Consider the following 27,169-nt stretch of genomic DNA (forward strand, 5'->3'; position numbering starts at 1 on the left):
GAGGCGGCAGAGGGAGAGAGAGAGAAAACCTTAAGTAGGATCTACACTTAGCACAGAGCCCGACGTGGGGCTTGATCCCATGACCCTCAGATCGTGACCTGAGCTGAAATCAAGAGTCAGACGCTCAACTGACTGAGCCACCCAGGCGCCCCAGAGCCCACACTGTTTTAAAGGAGACAGCCATTTCTCAGTTCGGTGGAATTATTTCCACGTGGAAACCAGGCCGAGGGCTATTAGTCTTCCAATTTTTTTTTCAAGTGAATCTTATTTATATAAGTGAATCAAAATTTATATAAAGTATCCCATTTTTAAATGTTGACAATGATTTCAATGAAATAAAATTGTGTGCCTGTGAAACAAAGCTCATCCACCGGCTGCCTCAGCTTATGGCTCTCAGTTTATAACCCCTGTACCAGGACCTATTTAAAAGCAGACATGTTAACAAGAGAGTTTGCATATATTAACTCAGTTTAATTATATCAATTCTTAAACAAAAAATTTCCTCCAAGAGACAATAGTTCACGGTAACTGCAAAGCTCACTCACAATTTTTAAAAATACCAGTCATGCTTAGCATTCAAAGAAGATAGGGTAGAATAACTGTAAAAACGTTTACTGGGAACATCAGCCTCTGACTTTAAAAATTACAAATACTGAAGCGTTTTGGTATCAGACACAGTAGTTTTGACATCGTCTGTTCATTTGATGAGTTTCTGGAAGTTTGGAAAATTGTACCTCTATAATTGGATAAAGCGCTTACTCTAAACTAAACATTTTCAAATGTAGAAAACAAACTAGCAAGCTACACATACAAAGAAAAGCCCTCTAGGACAAGCCCTCCACATGTTGAATGCCAGCAAATGCACCATGGATCCTGGAAGACTAGAATTGATACATACACTTAGCCTGAAGTCTTAACACTTCAGGCTTGACAATGGAGTCTGCATTCACCTACACATTAATGACAAACTCTGGGTTAGTATAGGAGAAGCCAGCAAATTCATTTTGGTCCAAGTTCATGATGAAGAGTTTATCAGTAGGCGTGAGTTCCACAGGCTGTCTGGTGAACTCTTTGTCGAAGTTGGAGGTGTCTCGCTTGTCTCTCTGCCAAATGGAAAGCAAACACATTAACATGGCATAAGAAGGAGACACGACCCACACCTGCCAGTTAGTGGGAAGCCGATGACATCTCATGGGCAGAGTTAGAAAGAGCCCTGTGCTGAGTTTTTTAGCAGGTGCATTGTGGCATACTACCCCTGGCTTTCATTTCACATTGTATGTTGTCTTCAGGAGAGAACATTTGGTGGAGATTGCCTAAGAAAAGAAATGAAACATGAATTTCTGTAAGGATTGCCATACAATGGTATGTGTGTATGTGCATGTGTGTGTGTTCAGTTTTCTTTGGCTTTGAGATGAACTGAATTGGAAACAACTTCTTACCATGCAAAATGCAATAGAACTAGTCATGGGGTAGGACGTCCCAGAGAAAACCATCCAACAGCGACCCCTGTGGCTAGGAGGCTCCTTTCTTTAAAAAGGAGAACAGGTGCACCACCACTCAGCTCCCAAGAAGGTAGAGTGGCATGTGGGGACATCAGATGGCTGCCTGATGAAAGGAGCTGACCACTGTCCACCCCACATCCCCTGGTGCAATCTAGGCTTTGAAGGGATGCTCATAAATCCACCCACAGACTAGAATTTGGGTCTTCGTCAGCCACAGGCTCTCTCCAAGGACGTTTACAGCATGTATCTAGTTAACAAACTATAAGAAACAAAACCCAAAGCTTAAAGTCAAGTCTGTAAGGGCATTCTTAAAACAAACAAATATTCTATTCTGGTGAGTCTGAAATTTCTTTTTTTCTGGGGGGGGGGGAACATTAATTGCAGTTTACTGACCACAGTTTGGGGCAATCTTTTCCAGGGAACGTCAGAATGTGGGCTAATGACAACATCTCACAGCTGTATGATGTTCTCACCTCCTCAGGGTCCTTCAGCCTATTGTCCCCTGCAATTCTCACCACCCAAAGGCAGGGGAGCTGGAGTCCTCACCCTCCATTGTTTGACATATGAGAAAACTGGGGTTCAGGAAGATACAGTGACTTGCCCAAGATTGTACAGTGGGTTAGTGATCTTCACTTGACCACACTGCTTTTAATTCACCTCAGCCCCTCTGACTGGGGGGAAAGCCTGATGGCTGGTTTGTTACTGGATAGCCAAGAAGACCAGAGTTTGCCTGGCAGAAGCCAGAGCTGGGTCAGATTGTAAATAGGGGAGGTTCAGTGAGTACTGACTGATTTGCTGGAGTTCGGCCAATTGCCACCCATGCTGTAGGTTTAGCTCCTAATGGGCGCTGACTGGTAGGGTTTCTCATTGCTGGGCTCACGCCTCTTCGCCAAATACCTCCCACAAGAATTCCTTCTTTTAGGATGCTCCTTTGAGATGGGCGAAGTGTCCCTATGAAGTTGCCACTTACTCTTGTGTTGTATGTGTTGTGGTGTGGGAATGGGAAGCGGGGAGTATAAGCAACACACTCGAGGAAGTGTAGCCAGACTGCAGTGGGCACAAGATGTCAATGGAGCTGTTTTCTAGACGGTGGGCCATCTCCTGCCATGTCCCACCCACTCTGCTTTGTCTTGTCCTGCCTGATGTCAGCCTGTCCTGTGCTGTCCCAGGCACTGCTGGTGTTATTTCCTGTGTTCAGAGAAAGCTCAAATGTCACCTCTTCCTAAGGGAAGTGCCTGTACATCCCTCTCTGGACCTACAAGTCATACAATGGCACCCTTTTAATCATCTTCATCGCACTTACTTATTATCAGACATTGTCTTGTTTACTTATTGCCTCTCTCCAGGTAGGGAGGGTCCTTGCCTGTTTCTTCACTATGGTATTTCCAGTGCCAAGAATAATGCTTGGCACACCGCAGGCTGTCCACAACTATTTGTTGAGTGAATGAACCAGTCAATGAACGAAGACTTGACTAAGGATGAGCCTCTTTGCTTTTTTTCCAATTTATACTTGTCCTTGAGTCAGAGACTACCCTCTATAGCAAAGCAATGAAACTGTTCCCACTGATCCTATGGGTCCCTCCCATTGGCCTCTGTCCATTTTGAGCTGCAGTATGGATTGAACTGTGTTAGGTCCCTTCAAGGTCTGAGAGCTCCACGATGGTATGTGGGCGCCAAGAAGGCAGGCACTTGCCTCCTTTCAGGTCTCTCCTGGGAACATCGGCCCCATCTGGCCTTCCCTGCCTTTGGGCATCCCTGGAGGTTCCCTTACCAGCTTTCAAAGCCCCAGCTTTCAAAGCTCTTCCCCACCTGTTGTGCTGGTGAGGTCTCATGCTTCAAACAGCCACATGGTCCAAATAGAACCTGCCATTCTAGATTTTGTCTTCCAGGCAGATCTCCCTAGGAAATACCCCTGAATTTTACCCTAGAAGGTGGGAGAGGATGGGCCTCTCCTTTTTGGGTTGATAGCATCTGAAGCCACGTGAGCATAGCATCACTCATGCAAGGAGGGTTATCAATTCCACTGGCCTTCTATTGATTCCCCAAGAAGGCCATTATGGTCCTACCCTTCCTTAGAAGAGGAACAGATGAGTGAGAAGTCTCAGAAATGTCAAGAGGGATCCTTGGCATACCAGCAGACAATTAGCCATGGCCAACATGGACTGTGTTTAGGTTTCTTTGGATTTTCTTATTTAATTTCTTTTTAAAAATTCTTTCTTAATTTAAGTTCTTTTAGAAGATCTCAGCTTTTCTCATCTAGAAGAGCCAGGCAGGGTCAAGCTGGGGGCAGTGTGCTGGCAGAACTGCATCTCCCTGAGGGCTGGAAAGGATGCCTGCAGGATGATAAACTCTAAGAAGCAAGACTCAGGCCTCAGAACTGAGCTGTAAAACCAGTCACCTCTCTCTCTATGGGGATCTGTCTCTGTTCAAATCTTGGTGATTATGTGGTCTGTTCAAGCACGGAGACTGTGCCTTTGGCCTTCTGGAAGAAACCCACCCCGCTACCATCTAGCCCCTGTCCTTCCCCCCCCCACCCCCCACACTCGAGGAATGCCCCAGAAATCCGGGTCAAGAGAGCATTGCTGCATTTCCTCCTTCAGCCTCAAACTATGGTCTGCAGAGAGAAAGAGGGGCCCTGAAGACTTCTGATGACTTTTTCTTTCTTGTAAGGAGGCTCCGCCGACTAACTCAGAGACTGGTTATCTCTAGATCACATCATGCTTTCAATCACTTATTTAGCGGCAGCGGCATCTGTAGGGCTCCCTACTGTGCTGCTGACACCCAGCAGAGAGCCTGACACACAGCTGGTGCTCAACGAATGCTTCCCAGATGAACGGAGAGTGGAATACATGGACGATGGCACAATGATGTGGAAAAATCTTTCTTCCTGAATAAATTTGCGAAGTGTTGCCCGGAGATTAGGTATGCTGAAAGCTCTGTTTCTTGGTCTTCCTTGTACTTAAAACATGGATAGAAAAGGAAACTGCAGGAACTCTGACCAAGGATCCCTCACTTCCACAGAGGCCTTTGTTGACCAGCCCTCAGCAAGGTGTGTTAGGGGAACAAAGACTTTGGCTTGAGTACCTCTTTCTGCAAACTATTAAACTATTTTGAAAAAATAATGGCAGCAATTTGGAAAATGTAGAGTGCGGTGTGTATATACAATATATTTTTTCTATCTATCACCTTATCTATCTATCTATCTATCTATCTATCTATCTATCTATCTCATCTATCATCTATCTATAGCTACCTATCTACCTATCTTACATTGTTCTCTAAAGTTGTCTCAAATAATCTGTCAGTGGCCCAATGCTTCTGTATGGTTTTTATCTTCCTGACAGCATGTCCAAGGAAACACCTGGTGACCCAACAGCCAGACGAAGGACCTCAAATAACTTGCCTGTTGGTGGGCATGGCTCAGAGATGCCAGCTATAGAGTGGAAAGAGTCTTGCACCGAATCAGGAAACCTGGGTTTGCACCCCAGCTGACTGACCTTGGGCAAGTCACTCCCTCTCTCCAGATGCCAGTTTCCCCCACAATAAAATGGGGGTGGAGGGTTCCGCCCCAATTTCCCTCCTTCTCTAACTTCCTGAGCTCATCAGCTGAGACTTCAAGTTTGCCACACATGAGGTCCTGCAGCAAGGAAACGCGGAGGGCAGACAGGAGCGAGCCAGGGGCCTCTCTGCCTGTGCAAATCCAAAGCACGCTTTTCTTAAAGATGAGAAGTCTTACTTCAACGGCATTAGTCAAGTTTTTAAAGTTCTCCTGATGGTCTCTTAGAAGCCCTGGTGCTTCTGGAAATCACTCGACTTGTGATAGGAATTCTCTGTAGGGCTGCCTGAGAATAGAAGGAGGCAGTAGGCAAGGATGGGAAACACCTTGCTGTTCTCGTCCACTCAGGCAGAAACAGGATTTCTCCCACCCAAGGGCTTTCCTTGGCTTCTAGGGGCTCACAAAGCTGCTTGCAAGAAAGAATATTTGGTCCAAGCTGGAAGGAGTGGTGATTTTGATAAGAAAATCAAGATCTCCAGCCATGCTCCTAGCTGGCCCCTAAACTTGACTCTGGCTTTGAGCTCCGATATCGTTGGAAGCCTCAGCCAGCTCATCCCATCCCACTACAGGCCACCAGAAGTCCCTGAATGGTCCCCAGCCCTGGCCTCTCTGACCAGCTGAACCCTGGGGCTGAGGTTAAAATCTGGGTTTAGTTCCTTTCTGTCCCAAAGCCTGAGGAGCCCTGCTTTGTAGTTTGGGTCCACGTTTTTCAAAGAGCCGTTTTCTTGAAATAGCATTTCTTCTTTTTTTTTTTTTATTGTATCTCGATGCTAGAAAAAAAATGGCACAGAACAGATATCCAGATACAAATGGGCATTTCCACAAACATCTTGCAAAACAACATCAAAGTGAAGAATACGACTGTCTATGTTTCAGGAAATGGTGTCTTTCTCAGAGTACTTATTTAGTTTCCCAAAACCAGCCACAAACCTAGGCGAATCCCTTCCACCCAGGCATGGGTCTGCCAGGCTCCAGAGCCGCCTTCTCGACAAATCAAAGCAGGTCATTGTGGTTAATAACACTGGGACATATATTTCAAAGCATGTGTAACAAAGTGGGTTTTTTTTTTTCTTTTTGCGTTTGAACAACAACAGAAATAAAACCCCAAAGCAAATAAAATTTGAAATGTAATGTAAAACCACGGTCCTCTGGGACCTTGCTAGAGTGACCATGTCTTTTCAGGGAGTGGTGCAAATGCCCTTTGCAAGTAGTTTGAGGATGAAGGTGATCAGGGATGCAGAGGATCAGAAATCACAGCATTGGAGGTGGTGCCCGAGCTGGCTGCCTTTTGACTGACCCCTTGAGGTACTTTTAGATTGAGACTGTCTAAAAGCACACTCTCGGCATTTTAAAAGGGCCGAGGTAATCGTCTTAACTTCGAGTCTAAAAAAAATAACAAATAAAATTTTATTTTTAGCATGCGGCTCACGGTGCCTCCAAACCGGGCAGAATGGAGGGCTTCCCTCTAAGTGAAAGCCACCATATACTTGGATACATGCCAAGCTCTGGGTCCGGCAGGAAGGGAGAGAATACTGCTAGCGTCCGATCATCGGCTCGCTTGGTGGGAATAATCTAGACTGGATGCTTGGAGTTGGAAAAACGTGTGAAAGGGGAGCGCTGGAAAAAAGGGAGAGAAAGCAGGCATTTTCTGTCCCCACTGGATCTACTGAGCTGACACACTGGCGAACGTGGATTGTAAGAGGACTTTGCGAATGTGCTAATTATGCGGCAACATTTTCGCCATGCCATCTGCATAATCCCATCTCACAGAGATGCTCCAAACGACCTGAGGACATTTGGGTTCTGAAACATGGTCACTCTAGTCTCGTCAGCAAATAAAACATGGATGCAACGTTGCAACGAAAAAAAGATGTCACCACGATAGCCGTTGAGCTTGAATGACAGAAATGAAGGACGGAGGTCTACACATCTACTTAGCTCTTGACTTCAGGTTTTAAAAATTCAGAGTTAACAAAGGAAAATCCTTCGAATTCTGATTGGTCAATATTCCTGATGACTTCCTGGTCGGGAGGTGTTAGGACGGGTGGATGGCGGGTGAAAAACCGGTCGAAGTTTTCAGCATTTCGCCCACACTATGAGAGGGGAAGAAAAGAACTTGTGGTAGGTGGAAAAACAAAAACGAAAACAAAACCCCGAACAAAACAGAACCAAACAAAACTGGGCTGTGGTTTTCTCGGATCCCTTCCCTTTCGCCGCCTCAGAGAGGTGGTTTCAATGACCAGAAATGAGAGCAACAGAAAATGCAAAATTCTCATGACCTTTGGTACATGACCTTGGGCTCCCGACTTTCAGTTTCTAGGGCTCGTGAGCCGCCCCTGGGTGTCCCCTGGGCAGTCAGGAGCTGCATGGCAAAGGCATGAGATGGTGGGGCTGGTGACATGTGGCATGTTCCCCCCCCACCCCCTCACCGCAAGGCATCAGCCAGGCCCACCTGTTGAAAGAGATGGGATTAAGGTACCTGTGATGTTTCATGTGGCACCAGATGCTAAGTCATGAGCCAGTTATACGTCACCTGGGAGATCCCAGTATTTAGCAGTGGATCCCTCAAAGGGCTGTCCTCTGGCTGCCAGTCAGGAACAACGTATGTTTCCAGCTCCAGAGATACAGGAATTTACAAACTCTAGTCCATGAAGACAGATCCCAAGACCTGGGTTTGGTTTCTGCAACTGCCAGCCAACCACGAGGCCTTGGTGAGCTGGGTGGGTCACTGACACTTAAGTGCAAGATGCCAGCAGGCAAGCTCAGATGGGAATGGAGGGTGTGGAATGAAACACACAGCAGTGCTTGGTGGGGCAGTTGGGATCGAGAGAGAAAAGCATGATCATCTCTCACCCATCCTGGGGTCCTCGGGCTGAATCAGAGTTGTAACGTGTGTGTATGTATATGTGCGTGCACACACGCACAGACTGGTTCCCACCCAAACACTGGCACGAAGTTCTGGTATTTTGAACACAGTGTCTACAGGAGGCGACCACAACCTGACAACACAGAAGCACTAGCAGTCATGACGGCTAATATTCATTACACATTTGCTAAATGCCAGGCACCCTAGAATGCTCTACTTGCATTACCTTATTAAACCTTCCCAATGACCCTACGAAGTGGGCATCATCCCTACTGGACAGATGAGGACACTGGGGCCAGGGAGACTACGTAACTTGTTCAAGGTCACACAGTCAATGAATAGCAGAGCTGCAACGTGAGACAGGCTCCTCTGACGTCGGAGCCTAAGCTCCTGGCTCCATTTTACACGAATGGTTTGTTGGTTGATGAGTACGTGACTAAGTGGGGCAGGGGGGTGGGGGAGGGAGGAGGAGTCAGGGATGGGGATGATGAGGTCTCTGGTTTGAATGACAGCGAGAATGTGGTGATAGCAATCCCAGAGGCAGAGAAAATGGGAAAATTCGGAAGGACAGCTACTTCCGTTTGGACACGATGACTTTTTTTTTAATATTTATTTTTGAGAGAGAGAGAGAGAGACAGAGTGTGAGCGGGGGAGGGGCAGAGAGAGAGAGGGAGACACAGAATCAGAAGCAGGCTCCAGGCTCAGAGCTGTCAGCACAGAGCCCGACGCAGGGCCCGAACCCACGAACTGTGAGATCATGACCTGAGCCGGTCATACGCTTAACTTACTGAGCCAACTAGATGTCCCTGAACACGATGACTTTGAGGGACCAGAGAGGTTCCAAGAGATGACCCAAGGGGGTTAGAAGTACAGATTCCGGAGCTAAGGAGAGTGGTCTTGGAAAAAAAACCAAAAACTTAAAGTACAGAACATGGAAAGTGGGAAAAAGATAATAATAATAGTAATAAAACCCACTGAGCAGTTTCCAGGCAACCCGCACTGCTAAGGGTTTCACATACATCACCTCTTTGCTTCACATAACCACCCTGGGAGGTGGGGATCTGATTTCCATGTGCCAGGGAGAAAACTGCCCCTAAAACTGAGAGCGCGAAGAGGAGAACCAGAAGGGAGCACTGTCAGGCAAGCGGGGGACTGAGGGAATCCAGGGAGAAGGGTGTTGTCGTAGCTATCTCCAAGAGGTCAAGCAGGAAAAGTTGCAGAGAACAGGCCACCCCACTTGGCAATTAGGAAGAGACAGATGAGAAAATGGAGAGCTGACACTGAGCCTGAGTCGCTGGCAGAGGGAAGGAAAGTTGAGAAAGTCAAGGAGTGCATATTTCCCCTTTGCTCCTTCAAGCCCTACAGTCAAGGGAAGCAGAGATATGGGGGGGGGGGCGGTGTGTGTGTGCATGGGACTCAGCTCTCAGATGGCCTCAGCTTCTTGCTTTGTTCCCGTCTGGGCAGAAGGCACCCACGAGGCCATAGCCTGCAGACTCTTACAGGGTGTGCGGAGGAGACCAGGACATCATGCATGTGACTGCTCCTGGGCACTGAGGAAGTGTCAATGCACCCTAGCTATAAGCATTATAACAAACTGATTTGTTATTCCAAGCTAAATTCTTTGAGCCCTGTTGATATCTTTACCTCAGGTCTCAGAAAACAATAAGTGACCCCCCCCACCCCCAACCAATGCCCAGTCATGCAATCAGGACTTGGGGTATGCTGTGCTGGCCAGTGTGGGAGGGGGGAGACTTTTGCCCAAAGAAGGATGGACCCTCAGCTCAGTGTGGTCAGGATTATTGCTCACGTTCTTGCATTGCTTATGCATTTGTTTTCACTCAAGAGATATTTACTGAGTTCCTACTATATGCCAGACCCTGTGCTAATAGTAAATTATACAGAATCTATGCCTCACGGGAACCTACGTCCTACTGGGGAAGGAAGGCAATAAACACATAAATAGAAGGGGAACTGTAAACGTAAACAGAGGTATCTTAATGTCAGAGAGAGGTAAGTGGTATTAAGAAAAATAAAGTCAGGTCAGTGATGAAGAGCGAAGAGAACACCATTTTCGAAAAAGTGGTCAGCTCTGAGGAGATGAGCTTTGAAGCAAGCCCTCAGTGAAGTAAGGACATTTGAATGTCTGGAGGAAAAGCATTCTAGGTGGAGGAAAGTGCATGTGCAAAGGCCTGGACACGGGTGCTCGCTTGGCAGAGTCACCCAACAGCAGTGAGGCCAGTGTGGCCAGAGCAGTGACCCGGAGGCAGAGGATTTCCATCTCAGCTTGGTAAGAAGCCACTGGATGATTCTGATCAGCCCACAGGCTCTGCTCATGTTTCTGTGGGATCATTGGTGCCGCATACAAAGTTGATGGACGGGCAAGGGGCAGGGATGCCAACCAGATGAGACAGGATAGTGCCTCAGAAGAAGGTACCTCTGGGATAGATGGAAAGGTGCATCTGGAGTGGGGGAAGGGGTGCAAGATTTGCTGATGGGTCAGACCAGCATTTCAGGACGAGAGGACTTGTCGGACCCTACAGCTTTGCACTTGGGCTCCACGGTGAATGGGGGAAGGGGTAGAGAGCCTTCGGGGGGCAAAGGGGCACTTGGTTTCCTGTTTGATAAGTCTGAGAGTCCAGTGGGGATGTCGAGGGTTGTAGGAGTCCCCTCATCTGTGGTGTGGGGACAGAAAAGGGTGCAGCAGCTAGACTGACGGCAGAGGCACTGGGGAGGGTTAGAAACTGGGTGTCATCATCCGGAGCAGAGAGATGGTGCATGGAGCGGGGGGGCAGAAGGTGGCAGGGACCGGTGGTTGGGAGTAAGGCAGACCTGCGAGGGTTCCTCTTTGGCCTGGGTGCTGGGACCCAAACCAGCCAGCATAGGAAGCACGTGAGCTGAGACACAGAATCTTCGGGGGCCGTTTTTCTTTAAAAGCCATCAGTTTCCCATGCACACCAGAAGGGCTGCTGCTTTGCCGGGGCCTCCCCAGAGGCTGTGATAGGACACAGAGAAACAGCTTCCGGAGGCTCAGAGCCTCCCCCTTCCCTGCACTACCCGCCACTCCCCCCCCCCTCCCCCCCCCCCCCCCCCCCCCCCGCCTCAGAGAACAATGAAATCTTTAAGTGAGATAGCAGAGGGGACATGGAAAAACAGGGGTTAACCAAGGGGGCACAATACAGCGGGAGCGTGATTTTCCTGCTAATAAGCAGCTTACGGAGCTGGCAGATCACAGCCTCCCTAAGTGTTTCCGTGTTTTTCAAATGGAGCTGTCACTGCCCATTAGCTTCAGGAGCGCTCCCTAAATGGAGACGTCAGCCCTGGGGAGGCACAGCCTGGAGGGCTCTGAGCCTGCTGTGTCCTTGGAGAACGTGCTGCTCTGCGGCTGTGATCCAGTGACACGCGCAGTGTGGACCACACCTGTTTCTCTGGCTGCCCTGGCTGGGTACTTCAGCCTCACTTAGCTACTGAAAGAAAACCCACCTCCCTTGTGGCCAGGGCACCACTGGAGCTCCCGGAACCGTGCCAGGGACCCAAGCCAACATGGTTATTTAGATCACAAGGCGCCTCTTTCCAGGGTGGGAGAGGAGAGCAATAAGGATTTTGACTTGTTCAATTGTGCCTCTGAATCTGAGAACCTAGACAGTTTGAAAAGCTTCTCTGTGAGCTGCTACATGTGAGCTCTTCGCCCCCCACCCCTTCTCTTCTTTCTAATTTCTGTTTCATTGTGTTAATAACAGCTCCGGGTCTGGCTGTCGAAAGTGGAGTTGGCTTAGTCATAGCGGCAAGAGGGATCTTTCAGATGCCAACCTGGATATGTCATTTCTCTGCAGTGGCTCCCCCTTGCCCAGGGCCTACACTCCTCAGCATGGCTCACAAGGCCCTGGTCACCGGGTCACTAGCCTCTCAGTGCCCCTCCCCCACCCCAACACGCCCTCCAGCTGTACTCGGTCCCCGGGGTTCCCAGAACACTCATGCACTCTGTCACTGCCCAGCCTTTGCAATGAGCTGTCTCCTCTACCTGGGGGTGGGGGGTGGGGGTGGGGGGTGGGCAGAACACCTGCCTCCAACCACCCCCCCCCCCCCAAACCAGGGCATTTCCTACACATCTTTTTCCTCTCCAGACAGATGTCACTTCCTCCAGGGGACTTTCCCTGGACCCCTCCTCTATATGCCTGGGTTTATCCCACCAAGATATAAGATGTTCATCAGAAAACTGGTGGGGGGGGGGGTGGGGGGGAAGAAAGTTGACATCAAACTATCCACCAATAGGGAAAAGAAGTTAAATAAGTAATGATACATCTATTTGATGTATTATAATGCAACACACTCTTAAAAATTAAAAGGAGATGTAGAAGAATATTAAATGGCATAGTTACATATAATTACTAGCTGCATACAATATGTTCCCATTCCATAAATTATACACACAAATGTGTGTGCTTACAGATATTGTATATTGTCTATGTGCATATAAAGACCAGCAAGTTATAGACTGCTTACTTTTCTCCTTTATCTCTTCTGCTTGTGTGTTTGAAAATTTAAATGACAGATTTTTTTTTTTTAATAAGAAAAAACCCCACAAAAGCTCATTTAAATGAGGGAGCTATTGCCATTTTGAGGCCTTGGTGCTTCTTCTGCTGGAGGTGTGCTAAAGCACTGGAGATATGATGGCACACAAGAGGATCCCTGTCCTTGTCATCACGGAGCTTGTGGTCTAGCAGGAGACAGACACACACACAGGCCACCACATGGCACCATGTGACAACTGGGGCCACTGAGCACAGAAGTGAGGCACCTAAGAAGGGCCAGGAAGACTTTCTGGAGGAGGTGACATTTAAGCTGAGTGCGACCAGAAAGAAAGACACCAGGGGAACCCGGCCTCTATCAAGACAGCAGGAACCCAAGCTAGAAGGTCACACTGAAAATATACGTAAGCCATACAGCCTGGGCAAAAAGACAAAAGAGTATTCTTTTTTTTTAATGTGCAAATTCAATGAAATTCTGGGTCCTTTTCATGCCTTACAGACAGTTCTCTGCAGCAGGACAACACAGGAGGGCCCCACCCAGTGAGAAGCAGTCAGTTAAGCACAGAGCTGTAAACACGTTGGATCATTTTTAAGTCGTTTGTGTACCAACGTTTCTCTCCCCAGCAGAGTCAGACAAAATACAGTGCAGAAAGAAAAGAAAGATTAAAGCTCCTTTGTCTGCAAATAGTGAAGATTCCTTACAATCGGGGTGTTTGATCTCTTGTGTCTATTTAGTTAGAAGGAAGTCAGCAAGAGAAGGGGCTTTTGCACTGGGTAGCAAGTTTGGTGTTTTGTTTTATCTAAAAATAAGATGCAATGCTTTCTTTTCCTCCAGATTTTGGTCTAAATGCCATCGCCTCAGAGGAGCTGTTCGGGATCACCTCCGGACAAAGTAGGACCTCCAATTCTCCCTTCCTGTTAATTCTCCCTCAGGGCATCACTTTCGCACAGGAAATAAAAATACCCAAATAGCCCAATCTCTATTACATGTTTATTTCTTTGCTTCTCTGCTGATGAATTATATTCCCATCTAGACGGTAAGCCCCACAAGAGCTCAAGTCACACCATGGCCTTCCCAGGACTCAGGACAGGTTTTGGCACACAGCAGGCACTCAGTGTTGTCAGGCGGATGAGTAACAGTGCGTATTAAGTACGTATAAGCCCGATATTGTTTAAGTACTTCATAAGCAGTATCTCATTTAATCCAATGGTTCCATGATGTCTCTGCTGTACAGCAAGGCTTAAGTACCTATGATTTGATCCCAGATCTGGCAACAATCCAGACTCTTCCATCAGCCTTGAACATTTCTTGCCGAAACAAACAAATCATTCAAAAGCACAAGAAAAATAAACAACAAAACCCTTTGTTATTTCACCCCCTCCATACCTTCATGACGTTAACATTTTAGTCTGCTGTCCTGGCCGGACAAACAGATGGATGGAGACTTTGTATAAAGATACAAAATATAGAATCAGTCCTTTATTACTTACCCTGCTTTTAAGAAACGAGATGAAACACTCTAAACATTTTCCCGTGTGAACAGAGTGTCATATTTTTCTTATCTATTCTTCACCCATGTCGCTGGCTTCAAATAAAGTTACCCCATTTATTTGCCTATGTTTTTATAACTTCGATTCTCACGGGTCTGTGAGACAGGCAGGAAAAGGGTTATCATCTCCACCGAACAGATAATTTGGAAAGTTAACGACTTGGTCAGGGCCACACAGGGTCAAGGAGGGGAACCAAGATCCAGGGTCGGGTCTGTTCGATTCCAAAGACCACAGGCTTCCCACTACATTTTACTGTCTTACGAATGGCGGGAACTTAAATGCCAACTCAGGTACCGATTCCTTAAGCAGGTGAGCTGACTTCCCTAAGCCAACTTTTTGTTATGTCGAATTAACCTACCTTATAGTGTGGGGTGAGGAGGACTTGATAAAATGCACAGAAGACATGTGACATGGTAGCTGGTAGCTTCCATGGAGTGCGGTGAGCTAGTCTACTGGCAGTGGCCGTGCTCTGGCTACAGAGGGGTCCTGCAGGCCCTGCCATGACTCAGCCTCTCCTGGAATATTGCTGTTGCAAGTATGGGCGTTTAAGACACAAACGGGTATCTTTTCCACCCGAGGCTAGTGGGATATGGGAGGGTGCAAGATGACGTCTAAGTGGGAGCCTAAATGGGGCTCCCAGTTAGAAGTGAGGGGCAGATGTGGGCCTGGGGGCAAAAGGGACACATTTCCGCTCCCTCCCCCTGCCACCAACCCAAGCCTTGCTGCCTTGAAAAGACATTTTTTACATTTTTTAATGTTTATTTATTTTTGAGACAGAGAAAGAGTGAGAGTGGGGGAGGGGCAAAGAGAGGGAGACACAGAATCGGAAGCATGACCTGAGCCGAGTTGGACACTCAACTGAACGAGCCACCCAGGCGCCTGGGCTTGGAAAGACATTTTAATGCAGATTTACATACCAAGAAGTTGTTGTTCTTCAGTGGTGAAGGGTGGTTGTTTTTAAGAAATTGCACATGTAAATAAACAAGAAATGAAAGTTTTTCTTTCCCTTTCTGGGCCATGAGTGTCTTGACATCATGGCCTCAGAGCCTTCATGGAGTCAGTATTTCTGGACAATCAGTGAGCTCAGGGCCATATAAATGAGAAAGAAGAGGGGCTTAAAAAGAGTGGAGGAGGGGACCCTGCATTTACCCTACAGATGCACTCATGCGTGTGCGAAACTAGGAAGCTATTGAAAATGAAGTGGATCTCGAGATGCTGACAAAACACAATCTGCGAGACAGAAGGTAACAAAGTGAGGCACGGGAATCGAAGACGCGTGCTGGCATCCTCCTGTGTGATGTGGGGTAGTCCTGCGCTTGTACTCAGCCTCTCTAGAAGGCTGGCCCAGAACTGGGCCACTGTGAGTGGCTCCGGGAAGGAGAACCAAGGCACCTAGCTGAGGGTCAAGGGCGGGAGGAGGAGACAGTCTCACTGTATAGTTTTGATGCTGCTTTGCATATTTCACATATTTTAGGATTTTTTTTTTTTAAAGGAGAGAAGATCAGAATATCGAATAATACAATGAGGTCAAGAATGAGAAGACGAGTCTCTGAGAGAAGATTGTTCTGAGGTCACTGACAACTCCCCGGGAGAAATGTCAAAACAAAGAGGTGGAGGCAGAAGCCAGATGCACCAAACTAGAAAAAGAATGGATTGTAATGAAATACGATCTTGGAGGTAACAAGAATTAGCAGTTCTTTCAAAGGTTTGCGTGTATGAGCAGACAGGGGCAGCGGTCCTACTCGTGGGAAGGAGCGATCTCAGGTTTGAGGGAAGGGGTTTTTCCTTAATGTTTATTTATTTATTTTGAGAGGGTGGGGGAGGGGCAGAGAGAGAGAAAAAGAGAGACAGAGAGAGTCTCAAGCAGACTCCGTATTTTCAGCACAGAGCTTGACATGGGCTCGAACTCACGAAACAGGCCTTTAAACTAAACTGGCACTCACTTGGACTTACTAGCTGTGTGGCCATGGGCAAGTTACTTAACCTCTCTGAGCCTACCTCCTTACCTACACACGAAGGTAATAACAGTAGTATTTCACAGGGCGGTTGTGAGTAGACCGAAGGCTCTGCTTTCTAGTAAAACTGAATAATTTCACAGAACATGCCTGGCCCATTTTATCGTTACGGTTGTAAACAGTATTAATAAAGTCCTGCATCCGTTAACTGGAGGGCCCATCTTGGCCTGGTTCTTTTCTATTTCCTGTGTAAGTCACTGAAGCAAATCTTCTGGCCTCTGCTCGTTCCTCTCTAGAATGATGGCATCTATACCCACGTCGAAGGGCTCCTCCAGTTCTGGACTTCTGTTACTTTCAGTGGTTATTGCCAGACACATCCTAAGAGTTGTGTGCTCTCCCCCAGCATGTGACCTTCCCATCTACCAGTTCAGTTCACACGGCTGGCATCTCCACCGGGGGACAGCTCAGAGTCATGCACTTGGCAAGTGATTTAGGAACTTCAGTTGGCCCAGGAGTCTGCCAACTCCAACTGCCCAAAGGGAGCCTGGTTTGATCCACAGCTCTCCACGGGTGGGGGGAGGGAGGGAGAGAAAGATAAACAGACAGACTCCGGGCCTCCGTGTCCTAAACAACTCTTGGCTATTTGTGCGTCAGTGTCTGAACGCAGCCTAATATCTTGACGAGGATCTGTATAAACTTCACACTCTGGATAACCGAAAGAACAAACAGAGCCGAGTGGGGAGATGTCTGCTCCTTAATGAGCCCGTCTTGAGTGCCTCAGCTCGGATGCTGCCATGCCCTGCGCTCGGAGGGCACTCAACGTCTGCGGTCTTTGTCAGCCTCAAAATCAAAGCCTGAAGGAGCCGGTGAAATTTGCATCTTTGAAAACCCTGCCAGTGAAGTGTAAAAGGTGTGAATATGTTACTTGTTTGTTGCGATATTTTAAAATAAATTTTAAATCATTTGAATTGTGAAGAATATCTAGTCTCCGTCTATTATGCAACAGACACTGTTGGATGGTGGTATTGGCTCCTTCCCACCGGTGCAATTTCAAACCCTAAAAGGGGCTCCAAGTGCTTCTGATAATCTTTCCAAGGATACTGGCAGTGTGGAGTCCGTGGTTCAAGGCCTCACTCTGCCACCTGCTAGCTGCGGGACCTTGAGCAAACATCCTAACCTCTCCAGGCTGCGTGCCCTCATCTGTCATACGGTGACAATGACACCCATAGAGACCCCCATAATGACACCCATAATTCTCTCTCATAGAGAATTAACTGAGGTCGTGCCTGGAAGGCACTTAGAACGCTGCTTGGCACAGACAATAACTCAATATTTTGTCCAGTATATTTGAATAGTACGGGTTTCAGAAGAATGACTTTAAATCCCAGCTTTCTGAAAGGTATTGTTCTCCTGAGCATTTGGTGCTGCCTCGGGGAGGGAGGTTCTATTCTTAAATAAATCGTATTAAGTAGAAAGTTCGCCCCCTTTCTTAAGCCTTGCTTTTGGAGTTGTAATAGCAAACATACAAAGGTTACACTTTGTGGTTTCAATTCAGAAATGTCAGCACATCAAACACACATTCAGACATGCACTCAGAGACACTTACTCATACGCTGTAAAGGGCAATTAGGTTCGGAGGAGAATGTCACATGAACAGAACTGCAGCTCATTAAAGCAGTACTTGAAGCTTTTGACCTCGGCTACACAAACAATGTTTTCAGATGACAGGATTGCCGAGAAACCAAGTCCTGGGAGCATGATTTACTTTCTGAAGCAGTTCGGCATCTAGACTCCTGGAGGATGCAGGCCATGATATGTGATCAGATAACGATGCAGTGTTTGGGAAACGCTATCACATGAAAGGCTGTCGTGATGTAGAATGGGGACCAGGGGCTCTGCGTTTTCAGCCTCCAAGATCCCAAAGCTTTGCTGCTGTGCAGATGCCTGAACACCGTATGGGGCTTTATGTCAAGTGACGAGGAGGACAGGTAACAAAAGCGGAAATGATTGGAATCAGACTATCACATGAGGAAGAGGGGTTGGAGTCGGTGAGGCCTGACACCCGGGCTGGAATGAATGGAAGGAGTGAGCAATGCGGATCACGTCTGGGTGGTCCCGGACGGCTGCCCAGGATGAATGGCTCTTACTGTCCGCTTCTCAGCGAGCTGTACTCCTCAAGCCCCGCTCAGAACGAATGGGCCATCAGATGGAGCACACTTTAGAACCGAAAGGGAGCCACGTTCACTAGCGGGCAAGTCGCTGTACAAACACCCTAGTAGTTAAGCCTCCGTGGGCCGTAACGAAGCAGGGTGTCCTTGTGACCTGGTTACTCTTCTCCCACCTCCTCAATTTGCTGCATCTCTGCTGACAGCTGGGGAATGGAGCCCAAGGCATGTGCCTCTACCCAGTTTTCACAGCAAGCTTTGCACTGGGCATTAGGGACACCGCCAGACTTCACTAAGGCAATTCCTACTAGCGTATGAATGCCACCAAAATCTCGATCGGGCATGTTGATTTAAACACACTACATCAGCATATCTTCTACTGTGACTCGAAGCACCACATACGACAAATTCAGCCAGCAGACATGCTCACCCATGGCCTCAATGCACCCTCTTACTGCAGCACGGCCAAATTCTGAGCTGCTCACCCAGACCAAGGGGACTGCCCGGCTACCACCCTGAGCACGTGGGACCTCCCACACCGCCACAGAATTTACACTGACAAGAGGAGGAACAGCCATGCCCTACTCCGTGCCCCGCATGCCAGCACTCTGAACTCCAGACGCTTTCACGACAACCTCTTTCATCCCTTCATCCTGCTTTTCGCCAGGACCAACAACTGGCTACCACATTACACTCGAGGAGCGATTATGCAGGCAGTCTGAAGGGATTCTCCTTCATCCATTCCTTCTTGGCCCCTGGGGTAATCACTGGGCATCCACAAGGTGCCAGGAACCAGGGAGGGCTAGGTGTGCCGATAGGAACACATCCTGGAGGCCCCCAGGCATCTCCGTCCCGTCCAAATGCCCACTGGCTCCCACCTGGATGACCGCAAGAGCCTCGAACCAGTCTCCTGATTTCACCCCTGCACCTACAACAGTCAGAGTGATCCTCTGAAAACCCAAAGTTGGATCATGCCATTTCTCTGCCCAGGGCCCTCCAAATGCCGCCCATCTCAGCTGGAGTAGAAGCCACAGATCCTACAGTGGCCTGAACCATCTGCCCCTCCCGTGGCCTCACCAGTATTATCTTCTTTTCCCCCATCCTTCGCCCACTCAGCTCAGCACTTGGATTCTGTGCTCTTCCTTGAACATGCCAGGCAAGCTCTTGCCTCAGGGCCTTTGCACCTGTCACCATCGTCCGAACCACTCTCCCCCCAAGATACACACATGGCTCACACAGTCCCTCACCTTCCTCCCATCTTTGCTGAAATGTCAGCAAGGCTTTCCAGCCACCTCTCTCTGATCCACCTCTCACCATCCTCACCCCTGCTCTGATTTCCTCCACAATGCTTATCTCCTTCTAACATATTTGCTGATGTTTTTTAATTTATTTATTTATTTTGAGAGAGAGGGAGAGAGAGAGAGAGACTGAGAGAGTGAGCAGGGGAGGGGCACAGAAAGAGGGAGACAGAGAATCCCAAGTGGGCTCTATGCTGTCAGCGTGGAGCTTGACAGGGGGCTTGAACCCGCAAACTGTGAGATCATGACCTGGGCCAAAACCAAGAATCGGGCGCTTAACCGACTGAACTACCCAGACGCCCCCCCCATTTGCCGATTTCTATATCTATTGTTTGCCCACTCCTTCTAAAATAGAAGTTCCACGAGAGCCGGAGATTGTGTTATTTTCACTTCCGTGTCTCCAGCACCTGGAATGGTACCTAACGTCAATAAACACCTGCGGAGAGGATGACCCAGGGCGCTGGGCGGCATCCCAGGAGGACAGAACCAGAACACCCTGCTTCTCAACCCACTGCTCCACCACACGCTCAGCCACACACACCGCCTTCTAGCACACAAACTAGCACCACCCACCAACACACACTGACCCACCACAGCCTGCCGTGTGGCCCGAACCACATTCACCAGCACGCTCTGTACTAGAGCTTACACACCCCTGCAGCACAGCCTTCACCATCCTACGCGGCATACTAACTACAACAGGATCTGCCTTTCAGCAGATGAAAGGTCCGGCAGCAGCCCAGCACATGTGAAAATATGCAGCGTCTTGGGCCCTACCCCGGACCCGCTGAATCAGAATCCATATTGTAACCAGGTACCCAGGTGACTCGTGTGTGCACAGCAGCATTTAAGAAGATCCACTAGGTGACCCCAGGGCACCCATAACACTGAGCTGGGCGACAGCAGAGTGCAGGAGCCACGGCCCCCGATCCAAAGCGCAAGGATTCACGCGCTGCATCACCGACCCTTCCCCATGCTCTCCCTGCGCACACAACCACACGATGCCATGACCGATATAACTCAGCACCCAAATCGAGCTCTTTAGGAACTAACACAACGACCTATTCATTCGAGATGCCCTTCTGCACATGAGAAAAGCACCCCAGGCTCTAGTATATATCCCTAGAGAACCCCTTATGTTCCTCTGCTCAGAGCATTGCAGCCTCTTACCTTACAGCCGTTCGTGGATTCCTTCATTTATTCAGTAAAAATTATGAAGTGCCGGCTAGGTGCTAAACCTTAGGCTAAGCACCGGGAATCAACACTGACAAAGACAGTCAGAACCCTTCAGTCCTAGTCAAGAAGACCGACATCGCGTGGAACAAGCAATTACAATAAAGTGTGATGAGTTTGTTGATAGGACACTAGCAGAGAATCAATAAGAGCCTCCCTGAGGGGATGATGTTCTCCTGATCTGATGAGGGGGAAGGAGCAAGGCACCAACAAGGGACAGAGGACGGAGGTGGGCGAAGCGTGGGGAAGGGTGCGGGGATCCCAGGCGGATGGCTACGCACGGACAGAGCCGGGAAGGGAAGAGAACGCGGTCGCATGTGTGAGGAACCAAAAGAAGCTCAGAAACGCTTGTTTTTGGAGGCAGGAGCTGAAGCTGTGGAGGGGGCAGACGCCGGACCACGGAAGATCCCCAGATGCCACATATGCTAAGGAACAGCAGGCACGATTCTGGGGGCAGCAGAGAGCCATCAGGGAAGCTTTAAGCAAGAGCGACACAATCAGATGCACATTTGAAAAAACCACTCAGGTACGTGAAAGAATGTGCCAAAGCTAGTGTATCTCAGTAGTTATGAACAATGCTCCACATACGGCTCCCTGCCATAACAAAAGATGGCAAAACCCACGTTAATGAACCTCCAATAATAGCACCCTTCACTGATGTTTGAATATAATCCTCTGTTATTACCCCATGGTTTTTTTTTTTTTTCTCCCGTTGCTCTCTGCTTAATAGTATGCGTGAATCTGGAACACTGACAGATACACGCGTGCCTTTTAATAACCCGCAAGGCACATGGCACTCTGCACACAGTTACCACGGGCCTCGGGGAGGGTGTGCGGAAGGGAAATGTGAAGTCCTTGAGTGGGATGAGGACTCTAAGGCCAGCATCCACAGCCCAAAGGCACAGGTGCAGGTTGAATCGGAAGACTGATGCATGTGTTATTATTATTTCTAATTCAGTCTCAGGCAGCAAGGGCAGTTCCTGCTTCCCCTGAGAGCTGGCGGCTGAACATCTTGAAATATCCAGTCCAGGGCAATCACTGTACTTTGAAAGCCACTGTTCAACCCACCAGAGGGAATTCAAGACATTGGCTGGTTGGAAACCATTATCGAACGCAGAACAGTCTGAGGATCCTATTGATCTGTTATTAATTATTGTAATCTTTTTATATTATCAGTGGTTAGAACAGCTCCTTTTTCCTAAGTATCTTCTATGAGCCAGGCGCTGGCTAGATATTTTTATATTCATTATTGCTCAGCAGGAAGTTTCAAAATATTTACCCAGTCAGCATGGACTCAGTTGTAAAGAACCAGTACTAACAGGAACCGGTTAAATGCCAACCTGACTTTGAGTAATCACTACCCCCCAAAATTTTAAACTGAGTCCTTGGGCCTCGTATGACTTGTGGATGTGTTTACTTCGGCCTGAACTGGGTTTAATTTTTAACAATGTGTGGCTGATATATCAAAAACTAGTGAGCTCTCATCTAAAAATCTTGGTGAGGATAGAGCAAGGCAGAGCCTGTATCCCTGCAGGGCAAACCTGGCTCATAGAAGATGCTCAGAACAAGGTAGCTGTTATTATGGATAATTAAAAAAGAAGATCACAATCATTAGTAATGGTCACCAGAACCCTGCAACTGGGCAGCTGGAGGCGAGCGCCTGTGGGGCCTTGTAGATAGCTTGCCCGCCCTGCGGTCTGCCTCTGTCCCCAACCACTCCCTCTCTCATATTTACATTACCTGCCTGGCCTTGTGGGCACCTGAGCCTGCGACCCGTTCCCAGAAGGCACCACCCCTCACCCAGACTAGGCGAGAACCAATGTCTTCCCCTTAAAGAAATTTTCCTCCTTGCCATGTCCGCCCCCCCCCCCCCCCCCATGAGCTCTTAACACTAAATTCCACAGCATAGAATCTCAGCCTGGGGCACATCAGATTCACCTGGAGGCCCCACCCGCAGGGTTTCTGAGTCACGGTTTCTGGGGAGGGGCCCGAGCATTTCATTCCTCAAATTCCCAGATGATTCTGCTGGTCTGGGGACCACCCTTTGAAAACCACTGCTCTACAAGTAAAGAATGAACCCTACCCAGAATGTCACTGGGTTCAACACTGGGAGAGATGCAGACATTTGCATCTTTCTACCGGCCAAGTGGAGGGGAGGGTCCACATTTTGAGACGTCATGAATAGCCCATGAAACCCCCGTAAGTTTTGTGTCCCATCTCTGAGTTTCCAGTTCCCTGAACGGAGAACCTGTTCTTCTCTCCCAGGCTGCCATTTTGATCTTCTTTCAAATGGTTCATTAGAAGTGAAAGTGCTGCCTAGGACATGCAGTGCCCCTCTGTCACACCCAGTGCACACACGGACATCATCTTTGGGAAACGGCATCAGTTGGACCCAACACTGTCCTATCCCTCAAAGACCCTGCACCCAAGACATCAATCAATGTGTGACGCCGCTAACAAAAATCATTATCCACTCTCCAAGAGGGCCGACTGCATGCCCAGCATGCACTGAGCACTTTACGTGTCATAACGATCCTCTGATGCAGAGACTATTAACATCGCTGAATCACAGGTGATGAAACAGGGGAGTAGACAGGGGAACAGAGTTCACCAGCTCTAGAATAATCAAGAGATTTTTGTTGGACCCCACTGTATTCACTTGAGGGTCAGACACGATTAGAAACGTGCTCAATCCTGTGCCTGTATTTGAAGATGGATGCTGATGACCTGGCAGACAATCAGCACCTGCAGGTGATGTCATTTGGGACATGCTTGCAGGTGGAAGGTGTGCATGTGTGTGTGTGGGGGGGGGGGAGGGGGGTATCTGGCCTGAAATCACAGGGCTCGGGAATTTAAGACCAGCATCTGCAAATGTCTGAGGGTGCTCTGCAGAGAAAGAGGCTCTTGATGACAGAACAGGCCAGAGGGATGGCAGTCCGGGGAAGCTGATTAGACACCAACATGTAGGTTTGCCACAATTAGAAGGGCCGGAAGGTGGAACTGGCTGTCTCCAGATAATCTAGCTTCCTAACCTCAGGGAGTGCCCAGAGAGATGCATCAAGGATGCTGTAGAGCAGGGATGCTAATGGTGTGGGATGGTCGGGAAGGTGCAGCACCAGGGAGATGGGGAGAGTCACCTGGGAGGCTTTCTTTTTTTGTTTGTTTAATTTTTTTTTTAGTATGTTTTTACATATTTTAAAGAGAAAGAGAGAGTGCAAGTGGGGGAGGGGCAGAGAGAGAGGGAGACACAGAATCCGAAGCAGGCTCCAGGCTCCGAGCTGTCAGCACAGAGCCCGACGCAGGGCTCGAACTCACAAACCGCGAGATCATGACCTGAGCCCAAGTTAGACGCTTAACCAATTGAGCCACCCAGGTGCCCCACCTGCAAGGTTTCCTAAACCTACACGCCCTTTGCCCCTGGGCATTCTGCTATGCCTCGATGGAGTCAGGCTGTCTGAGATTTGAATCCCTACGTCCTTGCACACTGGCCGAGTGACCCTGGACAGAGCACTTAAGCTCTCCATTTTCTCTTCCAGGACACAGAGTAACAGCACCTCCGTAACAGGCTGTGGTGAGGATTTCATCAGATGCCACACGTGAAGTGCTTACTAGGGTGCCTGGCACGTAATAAGTGGCCACGGAATGAATAATAATGCTATCAACATAACTACCGTTATCGTCATGGATCTTACAATTTCCGGTTCCAGTGACAGTGTTTTTGTGCATGTTTCAGCCTCGGTAGGCAGTTTCAGAGCTCATAATAAAGTCATCGGGTCTCCGCTCATCTTAGTCTAACAAAGAAATATCCTGTCTGGGGAGCTGTAGTTTGGATTCATTCAGGGCGAACTCCTCCTCCCTGGGTGTGACAGCATGCCCAGCCGAGTCTCTGGGGATGGAAAATCCTCCCGTGTGTGCACAACTGTGGAAATGGGAGGCTTGTCTTTTTATACTATAGACATTGCCTCCCAGCTGGACCTGCACTCAGAGCCTCCAAGAGGTCTACGAGCGGGCCAGCTTTTGCTTTTATTCTGTTTCACTCGGGTGGGAGCTGGCTGGTGGAGCTGTCTTTATTTACTGCCTCATACTCTGGTTTCTCTTCAGATCGTATAAATCTTTCGCCTTTTATTTACTGCCTCAGACGCACTGTATGTTTCAGAATTAAATTTAAATACCGTAACGTGGCCTTTTCAATGTCAATTTGAAGAGAAAAGAACACAGTCGACCCGAGGAAAGAACGAGGGCAAAATGAGACTCTTTGTCACGGTCCAAAACCGGACCTGAACTCCCGCTCACCGACGAGACATCTCCAAAAAGTTGCCAGCGAAGACAGTCATAATAACTGAACCAATAAAGCAAAAGTTCGTATCTAGCATCTCTCCCGCATTTGTAGAGGCCGGGCTGTGTGAACGGAGATCTCCGTTTTTGTACCCAGTGACTGTGCGCATCAACGGGAGCACTTACAGACATATTTGAGGGAGCCATCGATGTCTAGCCCTTGGAACACTGAGGGCGCACACACTTGGGAGAGGAGAGGGTATGTTACGTGTGTGAAGCCAAGAGTCAGAGAGACCAGTTTACTTACGGCTTTTGGCTTATACGGGGGCTGGATCTCTTTGCGTTCAAGTTTCTCCCAATCAATATACCGGAAAAATGCATGCTCTTTGATGTCACGTTCACCTTCAGGTCCACAACCCAGACGTTTGCCCGGGTGTTTGGTCATCAGCTTCAAGAGAAGAGAAAGGTTGAGTTTAATGAACTTCGGAGGACACGTGAGCCACTCAGAAATGAGGACTCCAATGAATTAGGGAAGAAACGACAATAAGAGACTCAATTTTTATACTTTCCCAGAGAGGTCTTTATAATCGGAAGACCTGACAACAGTGCCTGCCGCTGCTTGTCCCAAAGCAAGACTGCTTATGGTTAATCAGACCTAAGCCTCAATGTGGCCCTGAACTTCAAGTTAGAAATGTCACACGATGCATTCTGATTTAAGAATGAGTTTTACGCAATTACTGGTGCATTTGATGAGGACAGTTTCAATATCTTCAAATGCCCCACCTCCCACCTCAAGAAAGCTGGAGTGTGACCAAGGCAAAGGCCACGTTCATTCTGATAATATTTGCATTTCTCAGTAAAGCGCTTGTGAAAATGACAAAACAGAAGAAAAAATATTAGTCAAATGGACCCAAGTTTCAAGTAATTACTTTCCAAAAGCTCATTAAATAGTCAAAAGCTAACCCAGCTCATTTTGCTTGGATCGCACATTACACTAAACTCCGCTGAGGTTTCTTTGGTGTTCCATTTAAATTACTTAATTATCAAAACCCTCCATCTTTGGGTCTCTGAGCCAGTGCTAAATAACAAGATGAATAGATGCTCCAAGATGAAACCAGACAGGCTTCCTCTTGTAAATGAATCCAAAGCAGCATGAAAATATGTCTGATCTCAAGATTTGAGCAAATGCACAGAGAGCAAAGACAGAGCTGGTGATTTCAAAACAAAACAAAACAAAACAAAACAAAACAACAACCAACAAGAAGACCCTCAAAGAGGAAAAACAAGCAATGGAACATATAAGACCAAAAAGCTTCCCAGAGTTGACCTGACACCATGATGTCAGAGTCCTTGGGTTGTGCCCAGGATTTATGGATTACGGCAAAGAGATGAACCCAGCAATGTATACCTACCCTGCTGGACACTCAGCTTAGCCTGCTTCCTGCTTCCAAATAATTTGTCATCAGAAACTATCCCCCTATACACACACATACTCACACACACACACACACACACACACACACACACACACACACTCACATGAGCACATATACTCCATATGTGCTATTCTCATATTCTCAGGGGGGAAATAAGTGGGCATTTCTATTCTAAGCTTCTACCTGATTTGCACGCACCTGATTCCCACAATAACCCAGTGAGGTGGGTTTATTATTTTTCCCATCTCAATGGGAATAGACACTCAAAGAGGTTAAACAACTAGCAAGGACTTGGAGAAGTGAGAAGTGACAGAGGTGAGCTTGGATCTCACCTCTGCCTTCTCCAGAACTTGGGCTTTTATGTTATTTTTAAAAGTTTATTTATTTATTTATTTTGAGGTGGAGGGGGTAGAGAAGGAGAAAGAGAATCCCAAGCAGGCTCTGTGCTGTCAGTGCGCAGCCCGACCCAGGGCTCGATCCCACAAACTGTGAGATCATGCCCTGAGCTGAAATCAAGAGTCAGATGCTCAACCGACTGAGCCACCAGGCACCTCCAGAACTTGGGCTTTTAATAACAAAGCTCTTCGTGTGTGGGCTCCCAGGGATATCTGTGGTGTGGCTTGGTCAGGAAGGGTTTATGGAGGGCAAGCACGTTGGGCCAAGCCCTGACAGCTGTGTAGGGTTAGGATAGGAGGAAAGGAAGGGCTACGAGGTCTTGATTAGCACTACCAGTGATATTATCAATGATGGCCTCTGTGTACTGAGTGCTTCCTGTGCACCCAGGCTCTGTGCTAAAGGCTTCCTAG

General features: G+C 48.1%; 1 protein-coding gene across 3 annotated transcripts in view; it reads right to left on the reverse strand.

Moving 5' to 3' along the window:
• Window positions 1-450: 450 nt before the first annotated feature.
• The window catches only part of PRKCB (protein kinase C beta), a 332,144-nt gene continuing 305,425 nt past the window's right edge, over window positions 451-27,169 (reverse strand). For 2 of the 3 annotated variants that reach the window (XM_058711141.1, XM_058711143.1), the window contains 2 exons: window positions 25,235-25,375; window positions 1,866-7,151 (listed from right to left, as the gene is read on the reverse strand). In XM_058711141.1, the coding sequence (XP_058567124.1) occupies window positions 6,993-7,151; window positions 25,235-25,375 (300 nt within the window). In that variant the 3' untranslated portion in view covers window positions 1,866-6,992. Of the gene's footprint in view, window positions 1,104-1,865; window positions 7,152-25,234; window positions 25,376-27,169 lie in introns of those variants that run through there. The other variant, XM_058711142.1, reaches the window with a different exon arrangement.

Source organism: Neofelis nebulosa, chromosome 18 (genome assembly GCF_028018385.1).
Source record: "Neofelis nebulosa isolate mNeoNeb1 chromosome 18, mNeoNeb1.pri, whole genome shotgun sequence".
In the NCBI taxonomy this organism is placed as follows: domain Eukaryota; kingdom Metazoa; phylum Chordata; class Mammalia; order Carnivora; family Felidae; genus Neofelis; species Neofelis nebulosa.